Source organism: Gymnoscopelus microlampas (assembly GCF_963454915.1).
Source record: "Gymnoscopelus microlampas genome assembly, chromosome: 1".
NCBI lineage: Eukaryota > Metazoa > Chordata > Actinopteri > Myctophiformes > Myctophidae > Gymnoscopelus > Gymnoscopelus microlampas.
This window is the reverse complement of record NC_139962.1, coordinates 3178039-3190538: the sequence shown is the minus strand read 5'-3', so window position 1 is coordinate 3190538 and position 12500 is coordinate 3178039. Positions and strand designations below refer to the sequence as shown.

The window sequence follows — 12500 nt, the reverse complement described above, 5'->3', positions numbered from 1 at the left end:
TGTTAGCCAAGCTAAGCAAGGCACCACTCACTTCACACAGGGTGTGATTTTTCTGGAAAGCCTCCTAACTCTGTGCACAAACGGGACGAAAAATAAACGCGGCTTCTGATTGGTCTGTGTGTGTGTGTGTGTGGGGGGAGGGGGGGACCAGTTTTGCCCAATGCAAAACCCGAGTCACTTCCTGACTTGCCTACATAATAGAAATACGAGTCCAATAGGCCCCCTGGTGGCCAGACTGAGTAGCGAGAGAGTGAGAAAAAGACAAACGTACCGAATCAGTCTGGATTCCAGGCTATATACCTTTTCACTGGATGAGTTACCTGGTTCCAAAGGCTCCCCTGGTGCCGGTAGGAGAGTTGAGGTTGTCCCCCGGCTTGGGCGGCCTGTCGCCGCGGTTCATCTGCTGCAGGATGGAGCTCAGCTCCGTGATGACCGTGTTCTTGGGGTCCGGCGTGGACGGCGGGCTGCGCAGCTCGGGCGGCTGCTGGTCCCCCCACAGCTTCGACGACGTCCTCTGACCGAGGGTCCGGGCGGGAGGGGGGTCCGACGACGACGACGAGGGGTGGTGGTGCGATCCGGGGGGAGGCGGGGGAGGGGCCTGGGGGGGCGGCGCTCCGTAGGACTCCGGGGGCTCCTCGATGAGTGCGTCGTGGTAGAGCGCCGTGCGGTTGATGACAGGCTTGGCTTTGGGCGGCTTGGGCGGGGGCACGGGGGGCCGTTCCACCAGGTAGGCGTGGCCCCCGTCGGTGGCGGTGGTGTTGTAGAGGCTCTCCAGGGCGCTGTCGCAGAAGCCCCCCTCGGAGGACAGGGTGGAGATGCTGGAGACGGTGCTGGTGGTCTCCATGTGCTGGGCGTCTCCGCCGCTGCTGCGGCTGTCCACCTCCTCGATGCCCGAGTCGCCGTGCACCGCCAGCGGCTCCATCATGTCGGGGGTGGGGGGAGGGTAGCCTGTCACAGGGACAAAATGGAAGTTGACGATTAATTGCCATATAAGTTATTGCGATTAACGATAAGATTGTGTTTTTATGGCGTTAAACATTGGAACATGAAAAATGTATTTCTGTTTGCCTTTTAGGCTTCGTAAAAAAAAAGCAAAAATATGCAAATAATACACAAAGAAATTACTGACATATTTAATCATTTTATACTTTCTAAACGTTTTTAAAATAGCAGAAATAGCTGATCTACAAGCTTACAACATGTCATGAAGTGACGCTTTGTTTTTTATTTTGCCAATTATGCCGATTATGCAAAAAATATTGCAATCAATCAAATATTAGACCCTCCAGAAAAACACGGGCAAAAATACTTGATTATGCGATGAAATATGTGTTTTTTTTTGCAATTTTATGTGGTGAAATTGCGGGAAGTTGCGAAATATGCGGAAATTTGTTTAATATGCGGCAATATGCGAAATACGCGATATGCGAAAAGTTGCAAAAAATGCGAAATATGTGAAAAGTTGCGAAATATGCGGAAATATGCGATGCGAATCGCATATTATGCGATGCGATGTGCATATTATGCGATGCGATGTGCATATTATGCGATGCGATGCACATATTACGCGATGCGATGCGGCCTTTTTGAAAAAACGTTACCCCCGCATAATTATGCGCCATTTTGCTGATTATGCGGTAAATTCTGTGATCGCATAATCGCATTTTTCTGGAAGGTCTAAAATATTTGCTATTATCGCAAATAATTGCGATAAGATGATGATTATGTAATAATTGTGACAGGCCTACCGGGCGGGAGGCAGTTCCCCACTCCTCCTCCTCCTCCTCCTCCTCCTCCTCCTCGCTTGTGCTGCTGCTCGCCGACGGGGGGCGGGGCGTGGGCCTGGTAGGACGGCGGCAGAGCGGCGGGGAGGGGCCCTCCCAGCACCCCGCCGCCGCCGCCCCCGCCGTTCCGCCTCTGCTGCTGCTGGAGCAGCATGTGGGCGATGGCGCTGGCCTGCTCGTCCGGGATGTCCACGCTGTTGGCGAACTCCAGCGGCGGCGGGAGGGGCTCCGAGAAGACGAACTCCCCCTCGTCGATGTCCACCGAGGCCAGCGGGGGCGGCGGGATGCGGAAGGGCAGCTTGATGGGCTCGTCCAGGGACTCTCCGCCGCCGGGGGTCATGCTCCGCCTCCTGAGCGGCTGTGCGGGGCCTAGGGAGGCGGCGGCGGGGTTGGGTTGGTTGGGGTCCCTCAGCTCAGACGGGCTGTTGCTGATGTCCTCCTTGTTGGTGTGAACCATCAGCAGGCCGGCCGAGCCGCTGCTGTCCGCCGGCGCGCTCTTCCTCTCCTCCACCGCCTGGTGGTGGTGCTGGTGCTGCCGGTCCTCCCGCGCTCCGTCCGACTCGTACTTCTGCTCCGTCATCTGCCGCCGCAGGCCGCCGGCGCGGCCCCCCCCGCCCCCGGGCCGGCCCATGGTGGCCGCGGCGAAGCCCGCCTCCATCCCCGTGCGGAGTTTGGTGTCGATGAACAGCGGCTGGTTGAGGTCTGGCTTGTTGTGGCCGCTGCCGGACTGGACCACCACGGGGAGGGACTGCGACTCGGCGGATTTGGGGGGAAGAGGCTGAGACGACTGCGGCGGGTTCTGGTTCTGGTTCTGCGGGTGGTTCTGCTGCTGCTCCTTCATGGCCCGGTCGCGCGCCGCCAAGGCCAGGGCGAGCGGCGAGTTGGGGTCTAAGGGCTTGCCGGTCACAGGGTGGAGGTAGGTACCGTTGGCACTGTAGTGGGACTTGGTGGGGGACGTGGCCGGGAGGCTGACGGGACTGTCCAGGTTGGGGTACTGGCCCGTCCGGCTGTGGAGCGGCTCCCGCACCACGGTGGGCTCGGGGCTGCTGAAGTCCGTCATGTTGCCGCTGCCGCCGCCCACCGGCTGTCCCAGGAGCGCGGGTGGCGGGGCCATCATCTTGCGGAACCTCTCGTCGCTGAACATGCCCTCGTCGATGGACTTGGACTGGCGAAGGCGGGGCATCGGGGCGGGACCTGTCGTCAAGGGTGCAACGGTCAATTAGGCTGATCGATTTAACCCTCTGATGCACAACCATTCTAATACACAACATGGGTCATAAATTTGTTTTTCATGCAGGGATGGGTATTTATTTGCTATATCTTTTTTTAAATCAATTCATTTTATCATTGAATATTACATTACATTACAGTCATTTAGCAGACGCTTTTATCCAAAGCGACTTACAATAAGTGTATTCAACATACAGTTGAATACACCTAGTGTAGGTAGGGAACAAAACTACTAATCACCAGAAGTCTTAAGTGCATTTCCTGCAAAAACAAGCAACCAAGAGTATATCTAGCGCTAAGGTAAAAGTGCTATATATCAGCTACCTACTGTCTTAAACAGATGAGACAAAATCAAATGAGCACGAGCTAATACAAAAAGTGTATCGACTAAACAAGATCCAATAAAACAAGAGTTCGTACAACTAGTTAACAAGTAAGCCAGACAACATCTCTTGTATTCTTTAAATATCTTGTTTTTCATGATTATTTCCACTTGTCCTTTCATACTTTATGAACAAAAATAGTTTCTGTATTATTACACCAAGTTTACACACATGGGTCAAAAGCGACCCATTTATTCTAATATTGTTTAAAAAGAGCCCCCCAGCCTCATGGTGCCCTGGGCAACTGCCTACTTTGCCTAATGGAAGGGCCGGCTCTGCTCGGACTGGCCCAGATGAAGTGAAGGGAGGTGACGCACTGGGAGTTTTTCGTTGCCACTGTCGCAAAATTGCTTACTCAGGGTGGGATGTCGGGTCTCTTTTCTCTACATGTAAAGTGTCTTGAGACAACTTGTTGTGATTTGACACTTTAATAAAATTGAATTGAAAATTGAATTGACTCTCTGGTGGAGTTATTGTTTTTTTTTACCCGTCATGTCGTCGTCTCCCATGTCTATGGACTGGAAGGAGACGGAGCTCTTCCTGGCCTCCAGCCTCTTCTCTCGGTCCCGCACCGCGCCGGCGATGGCCGCCGCGAAGGGGTTGGCCAGTGAGTTGAGAGGGTCCTCGGGCCGCAGCCCCCCGCCCCCGGCGGACAGCGCGGGGTGCTCGGGCGTGGTGGGCTCGATCTCCATGCTGCTGCCCTGGCTGCTCTTCCCGCTGCTGCTGGTGGACGGCTCCTTGATGATGATGGTGGGGATGGGGATGGACTGGCAGGTCCGCTCTGTGGGGGTCGTGGGCATGGACACCGGCCCTGAGGGAGGGGACAGGGACAATCCTTATTATTGTTTGAGAGAACAAAGCAACCGGGACAAGACATCAGATACAAAATTGGAGATCCGGGCACTCAAGATTAAAAGAGGGATTAATTCATTAATGGAGGAAAAAAAATATGGTTCCTCTTTAAGGAGAGGATTCCAAATAAGCCTACCGGCTTCTTCCTCTTCTTGCACAATAACTTCATTTGATATGTATTGTTTCTATTTTAATATAACAATGTGCGAATAAATTAAACTAAACAAATTATTTTGGGCCACAACAATGGCAATCTGGGAACCCATAGTCAAACTAGAAAAAGTGCTCCTCAGAGCACAGGTCTCCGCCAATGTATTTTGCACAAAACGGCCTCCTGGTGGCGCTATAACAGGCCCACGTGAAAGATTTGGGGCAGAGGTTCTGAATTGGCATCCAGGGAGTGTGTGTGCACAGCTTTGCTGCGATCAAGCCAACGGTGCCAGAGATTAGCCGTCCACAGACGGACGGACACACACACACACGGACGGACGGACAGACAGACAGGGGGTAAAACATACTCTCGCCATGCCTTTCGGCCTGGCCGAGACAAAAAAGGAAAAAAAAACAGCGCCCTCTGCTGTGTTTGAACTTGACTCCGGAGGGACCTCCCAATAGAATGTGGTTAACAGGATGTTGGCCGTTAGGTCCCGCCCTCAGCCCTCCACTTCCGGGTCCACATGTGTTTGTTTACATTCCTAACTCTACACGTTGTAACAGGAGCTCTGAATCTGTCTTGAGAGATTACAACAATGGTAACACCCGCCCCTCCCCCCCATCCCTTACCTGAGGGGCTCGCCCCGGCCGGTAGGCGGCAGGCCTTCTCGGGGCTGTCCTCCACGTTGGGCTGCTTCACCAACATGCCCTTCCTCCGGGCCGGCTTGGCCGGCACGTAGAGAGACCTGTTCCCCACCTCCGAGTACGGGTTCTCGGGCACCGGCGCGCGGCCCCGGAGGCGCGTGCTCTCGAACTGCTCCGAGCTCTGCCGGTAGTAGCCGCGCCGCAGCGTGCCGGCGTCCACCGTCCGCGTTATGGTCGTCACGGCGTTGGTGCTGGGCGAGGAGGAGGAGGAGTTCTGGGCGAAGCCGCCGCCGCCGGCCCGCGCCCCCGCGCCGCCGTAGCTCCGGGTCGTCACGGGGCCGCCGCCCGAGTCTGAGTTGTAGGCGGCGGCGGGGGGCGAGGGGGGGGAAATGGCCGGGGGAGGGGGGATGTCCTCTGAGGTGTCGGGCATGGAGAGGCTGCGGGAGAACTTGAGCAGAGGAGGTATGAGGTAACCCTGTCTCTCCTCCTCTGGGCCTGGTGGGGGAGGGGGGGGGGGGGGGGGGGGAGAGAGAGAGAGAGAGAGAGAGAGAGTTGTTGCTGTTTGGTTTTACTTTTCATTGTACTTTTACTCCGCTACAATTACTTGAAAACTTCAGTTACTAGTTACTTTTCAGATAATGCACTTATTGTAAGTCGCTTTGGATAAAAGCGTCTGCTAAATGACTGTAATGTAATGTAATGTAATGTACATTATAAAACATACATTAACCACTTTAGCTCTATTTTATACCTAGGCTATTTGAAAATAGCCGATCTACAAGCTCACAACGCGTCGCATCGCGACGCGTTGTGAGCTTGTAGATCTGCTATTTTCAAATATTTAGTACTTTTACTTTTGGTACTTTACATACATTTTGATGCCAATACTTTTGTACTTTTACTCAAGTAAATTTTGAATTCTGGACTTTTACTTGTAACAGAGTATTTTTATATTGCAGTATTGGTGCTTTTACTTAAGTAAAGAATTAGAGTACTTTTTCCACCACTGCTTTTCACCAAAGATCTCACTCCCATCGTTATCTGGGAAGCCGAGGCATATGTCAGCCAGGTTTTCTTCTCTTTTTTTTCCTCTGGAACCAGAGTCCTGCACGGGTCCAATTTTGAGAACCTGCGCCCGCCCCGCCTGTCAATAATCAGATCCGTAGACCGACCCGTCACCCGTGATTATTTCAAAATACAAACCAGACCCACCCCGCCCGTCAAATAAACGACCCGTTGTCCGCCCGTATACCCGTGATTACATGCAGAGTAAAATGTAAATCCTATTGAAAAGTGTGTTGAAAAAGATAGCAGCGCTCAGCAACAGCGCTACATTCAGTGGTCAGGTTCGTACAGAAATCAAGTGAAGACGGAGGAGCGAGCTTAAGCCACGCGCGCGAACGCGCATCTACGCAGCACACACGTGTCGTTGTTTACGTCGTCAGATGGTTTTAATTCGAAGGTCTAACAGGATGTTCAATATGTTTTTGTGAGTTAAGATAACTGACCAGCGTGCTCCATGCAGTTGTGCTGTGTTAAGTTACACAAGTGACGTTGTATGGGCGGAAACAGTGCTCTCTGATTTTCACAATAAAATGATACCCGCCCGCGATTGGTTCAGTACCGCCCGTCCCCGTACCCGTGATCTTATCAAAGTAAAATTTTCACCCGTTTTCACGCGTCAAACGCGGGTACCTGTCGGGTATCCGCGGGTACCCGACCCCGTTGCAGGACTCTGCCTTGGTCCGTCTGGATTGGAGAGTACATACCCCGGGGTATCCCGACACTTTACGAGTTAAGCCCGTGACAGAGTGACAGCGTCAATAGAAGGATAGTTATGACTTTACATTCTGTGTCCAGGGCAAAAACCTTCCCTTAATTCACCTATAGGGTGCGTTTGGAAATGCGCACCGGGAGTGCACTCGCCTATTAGTTTGTATTGACCTGTCAATCTCTGTCTGTCTGTCACTCTGTCATGGGAGTAACTCGCACACACACACACACACACACACACACACACACGCACACGCACACGCACACGCACACGTAGCATACCTATGGACTTCTGTTTTTTCATCACGCCCTTGAGCGGTAATCCCAGGAACACCCCTGGCACAGTGGGCGTGACCACCGCCACGCCCTGGCGCTCATGATACATGGACTGCAAAACAAACGTTGCCGCGTTAATTACAGTTTAACACTCTGCAATCTATTCTCTATTCAAGACTTTTACATCCATACTACACAATGTAGTTAACTACATTTAATGATATATACAGTAAGCTCATAGATACATTCTCTATAACTGATTTCAGAGTAAGTGTATATTCTGGTTAAAACAAAACGTTTTATATTGTGATAGTAATCATTACTATAGAGTGTTTGTTCAGTAACAGTGTTAAATATCTCTATATTGTGATAGTAATCATTGCTATAGAGTGTTTGTTCAGTAACAGTGTTAAATATCTCTATATTGTGATAGTAATCATTACTATAGAGTGTTTGTTCAGTAACAGTGTTAAATAGCTCTATATTGTGATAGTAATCATTGCTATAGAGTGTTTGTTCAGTAACAGTGTTAAATATCTCTATATTGTGATAGTAATCATTACTATAGAGTGTTTGTTCAGTAACAGTGTTAAATAGCTCTATATTGTGATAGTAATCATTGCTATAGAGTGTTTGTTGAGTAACAGTGTTAAATAGCTCTATATAGTGATAGTAATCATTACTATAGAGTGTTTGTTCGGTAACAGGAGTCTCCATGTCTCTCCAGCTCTTTAATAAACAGAAATACACTTTCAGGTGAGTTGCTAATTTCAGCCAATGAGGGGAGAGTGCCCATTGTTCAGCTTCAATGTTATAGTGTTCCAGTTCCATTGTTGTTTCTAACTGCTTTATGTCATCACTTCCAATTTCACTTGTTCATCCTGTATGAGTTCTCTCTCCTGATTGGGTCAAATTAGTATCCCAACCTGAACTAAAGAGCTAGAGAGACAGGGAGACCCCTGTTCCTGAACAAACACTCTACAGCAATGAGTACTATCTGAATACAGAGCTTTTTTAACACTTATTATTAACAAAAACAATACTTACAACACACTTGGATAAATTGAGACATACAATAAGTGTTATTAAAAGGTACACACATTAATATATTATTATTATTAACCCTTTAAGACCTGAGGCGATTCTTAGAAAAAAAAAAAATTTGAAAAAAAAAACGATGTTTCAAGATTTTTCAAAAATAGCAGATCTACAAGCTCACTCGGTGAGCTTGTAGCGGTGCCGCGCTATGAGCTTGTATATCTGCTATTTTTGAATAGGCAAAGACATCTAAAGTGACACAGATGCATCCCAGGTCTTAAAGGGTTAATATTAATAATAATAATAATACATAAAAAGGTACATACATACATTAATTATCTTCACCAATTGGTGTGTAATTATGTTGGCTTACATTCAGGTCAGAGGACGTGACCAAGCAGCGACTGGAGGGGCGTGGCTTAATGGTGGCCACCTTCATGTCGACGGTGGCGTTCTTCAGGGCGGGGGTCATCTCGTCCACTTTATCTGTGAGGTACACAAACCAGGACCACATGTGACTGACCGCCGCCGGGCACAGGTCATTACAGAGGTCATTACACTGCCAGGATGGAGCTCTCACAGAGACATTGCAAGCCAGTCGTTCTCAGTGACAGCGCACCGTGAAAAAAAAAACATCTCAGTGTGAATTTACCTCAGCTTTGAGGTAAATTAAAGGCATAGTATGCAACTTCGCCCTGTGTTTACATAGCAAAACTATAACAATAAAAAATGACAGTCGTTTCCCTGTATATCAGCAGTTCTCAGCCAGTAGTGTGGTGGTGTTTACCTGCAGAAACACTACAGTAGTGTGGTGGTGTTTACCTATAGAAACACTACAGTAGTGTGGTGGTGTTTACCTGCAGAAACACTACAGTAGTGTGGTGGTGTTTACCTGCAGAAACACTACAGTAGTGTGGTGGTGTTTACCTATAGAAACACTACAGTAGTGTGGTGGTGTTTACCTGCAGAAACACTACAGTAGTGTGGTGGTGTTTACCTATAGAAACACTACAGTAGTGTGGTGGTGTTTACCTATAGAAACACTACAGTAGTGTGGTGGTGTTTACCTATAGAAACACTACAGTAGTGTGGTGGTGTTTACCTGTAGAAACACTACAGTAGTGTGGTGGTGTTTACCTATAGAAACACTACAGTAGTGTGGTGGTGTTTACCTGTAGAAACACTACAGTAGTGTGGTGGTGTTTACCTGTAGAAACACTACAGTAGTGTGGTGGTGTTTACCTATAGAAACACTACAGTAGTGTGGTGGTGTTTACCTGCAGAAACACTACAGTAGTGTGGTGGTGTTTACCTATAGAAACACTACAGTAGTGTGGTGGTGTTTACCTGCAGAAACACTACAGTAGTGTGGTGGTGTTTACCTATAGAAACACTACAGTAGTGTGGTGGTGTTTACCTATAGAAACACTACAGTAGTGTGGTGGTGTTTACCTATAGAAACACTACAGTAGTGTGGTGGTGTTTACCTGTAGAAACACTACAGTAGTGTGGTGGTGTTTACCTATAGAAACACTACAGTAGTGTGGTGGTGTTTACCTGTAGAAACACTACAGTAGTGTGGTGGTGTTTACCTGTAGAAACACTACAGTAGTGTGGTGGTGTTTACCTATAGAAACACTACAGTAGTGTGGTGGTGTTTACCTGCAGAAACACTACAGTAGTGTGGTGGTGTTTACCTATAGAAACACTACAGTAGTGTGGTGGTGTTTACCTATAGAAACACTACAGTTGTGTGGTGGTGATTACCTATAGAAACACTACAGTAGTGTGGTGGTGATTACCTATAGAAACACTACAGTAGTGTGGTGGTGATTACCTATAGAAACACTACAGTTGTGTGGTGGTGTTTATAGTGTTTACCTATAGAAACACTACACTACAGTAGTGTGGTGGTGTTCATAGTGTTTACCTGTAGAAACACACTACAGTAGTGTGGTGGTGTTTACCTATAGAAACACTACAGTAGTGTGGTGGCGTTCATATTGTTTACCTGTAGAAACACACTACAGTAGTGTGGTGGTGTTTACCTATAGAAACACTACAGTAGTGTGGTGGTGTTTACCTATAGAAACACTACAGTAGTGTGGTGGTGTTTACCTATAGAAACACTACAGTAGTGTGGTGGTGTTTACCTATAGAAACACTACAGTAGTGTGGTGGTGTTTACCTGTAGAAACACTACAGTAGTGTGGTGTGTACCTGCAGAAACACTACAGTAGTGTGGTGGTGTTTACCTATAGAAACACTACAGTAGTGTGGTGGTGTTTACCTGTAGAAACACTACAGTAGTGTGGTGGTGTTTACCTGTAGAAACACTACAGTAGTGTGGTGGTGTTTACCTATAGAAACACTACAGTAGTGTGGTGGTGTTTACCTGCAGAAACACTACAGTAGTGTGGTGGTGTTTACCTATAGAAACACTACAGTAGTGTGGTGGTGTTTACCTATAGAAACACTACAGTTGTGTGGTGGTGATTACCTATAGAAACACTACAGTAGTGTGGTGGTGATTACCTATAGAAACACTACAGTAGTGTGGTGGTGATTACCTATAGAAACACTACAGTTGTGTGGTGGTGTTTATAGTGTTTACCTATAGAAACACTACACTACAGTAGTGTGGTGGTGTTCATAGTGTTTACCTGTAGAAACACACTACAGTAGTGTGGTGGTGTTTACCTATAGAAACACTACAGTAGTGTGGTGGTGTTCATAGTGTTTACCTGTAGAAACACACTACAGTAGTGTGGTGGTGTTTACCTATAGAAACACTACAGTAGTGTGGTGGCGTTTACCTATAACACTACAGTAGTGTGGTGGTGTTTACCTGTAGAAACACACTACAGTAGTGTGGTGGTGTTTACCTGTAGAAACACACTACAGTAGTGTGGTGGTGTTTACCAGTAGAAACACACTACAGTAGTGTGGTGGTGTTTATAGTGTTTACCTGCAGAAACAAACACACTGCCCTCTTGCTGTGTTTAGGTGTTTTCACTGTTTGTTTTGGTAAGACGGGGACTTTTTGGGCCGTCTACCTAAACAAACAAAACACCAAAATATGGCAAGAGAGCAGTGTATATCTGCAGGTAAACCGCACCACACTGCTCCACTGTACTCCAGTGGCTGATGAGGGAAATGATTGGTGTTGTTATTGTTATGGTTTCGTTATCTAAACGCAGAGCAAAGTTACATAATGTGCCTTTAACACCGAGTACATTTACAGTGTGTCCTCTGTTTCCAGACTGAACTGCGGATGAAGCTGAAACAGGACTGGATAAACAAACAAACAAACAGACAAACAAGCGAAACACAAACGGGAGGAAAAGGTTTATGAAATGAGCCAGGCGTGTCTTGCGGGGTCAGCCTGGGAAGCCGTGCGAACCAACTCTCGTTCAAAACAGCCCACTCAGCGTCATCCCAATGCCGGGGGGGGGGGGGGTTGCACCTTTAAATCAAATGTTTAATGACCGATGATGAACAAGGGACGTCTGCTAAGGCAGCAGCGCCGTCTCTATCAAAATGTGTCCTTGAAATGGAAACCTGGGGGAAAGGCGGCAAACGGCACATTTGGGACTTTTATACCAGACCCGTTGTTTTCAAACACCCACAAACCGCTAGGACCCCGCCCGCACCCGGTTCATGCACGCACATTCATGTACACGCAACGCACGCTCATGCACACACACATGTATGCACACCATAGGCGTTTTCACAGGGCAGGGGGGGGGGATTATTTGAGCTATTAGCACACCTAGTGACTGCACCTTTCAACTGAACAGAAGATAATACATGTGAGCGCTATAACCTTATTATTATTATTATTATTGTTATTGTTAACCAGGACATGTTAGTGTTTTACAGACCCGGGACACCCAGCTTAGAACCGGGTCAGTGCTATCCTCCCTCAGCCTCATGTTCCCTCGGTTCCCCCTAGAGTTGGGGTTGGGATTAGAGTTGGGAGTTATTGTTGGGGTTAGGGTTGGATTTGGAAGGTTTTTAAGGTGGTTGTGGTTCACACTAATCACGATAAATGTAACCATAGCTATAAATATGTCATTTAAAACCACTGAAGCGCCTATAACCTCTACTAAAATCTGTGCGCAGATAATCTGATAAGGGAATCCTATAAGAGTATCCAGTAGTGAGATGTTAACAGATTTCAAGACTTTGAAAATCCTTGTGTGTGAGACGAGCTTTGGGTCTAGTGTTATAGGAATGTGGTTGGGGTTGGGGGTCTGTTATAGGAATGTGGTTGGGGTTATGGGTTAGGGGTCTAGTGTTATAGGAATGTGGTTGGGGTTATATATGGGTTAGGGTTAATAGGGTTTAGATGCAACCTATAGGG

General features: G+C 48.0%; 1 protein-coding gene across 1 annotated transcript in view; it reads right to left on the bottom strand.

Annotated features, from left to right (window-relative positions):
* LOC311048878 (SH3 and multiple ankyrin repeat domains protein 2-like) overlaps positions 1-12500 on the bottom strand; it is a 338179-nt gene that overhangs the window by 16071 nt on the left and 309608 nt on the right. The window contains exons 19-24 of the mRNA XM_084062202.1: positions 8508-8620; positions 7103-7208; positions 5033-5542; positions 3885-4208; positions 1749-2978; positions 321-948 (exon numbers count right to left, since the gene is read on the bottom strand). Of these exons, the coding sequence (XP_083918328.1) occupies positions 321-948; positions 1749-2978; positions 3885-4208; positions 5033-5542; positions 7103-7208; positions 8508-8620 (2911 nt within the window). The remainder of the gene's footprint in view (positions 1-320; positions 949-1748; positions 2979-3884; positions 4209-5032; positions 5543-7102; positions 7209-8507; positions 8621-12500) is intronic.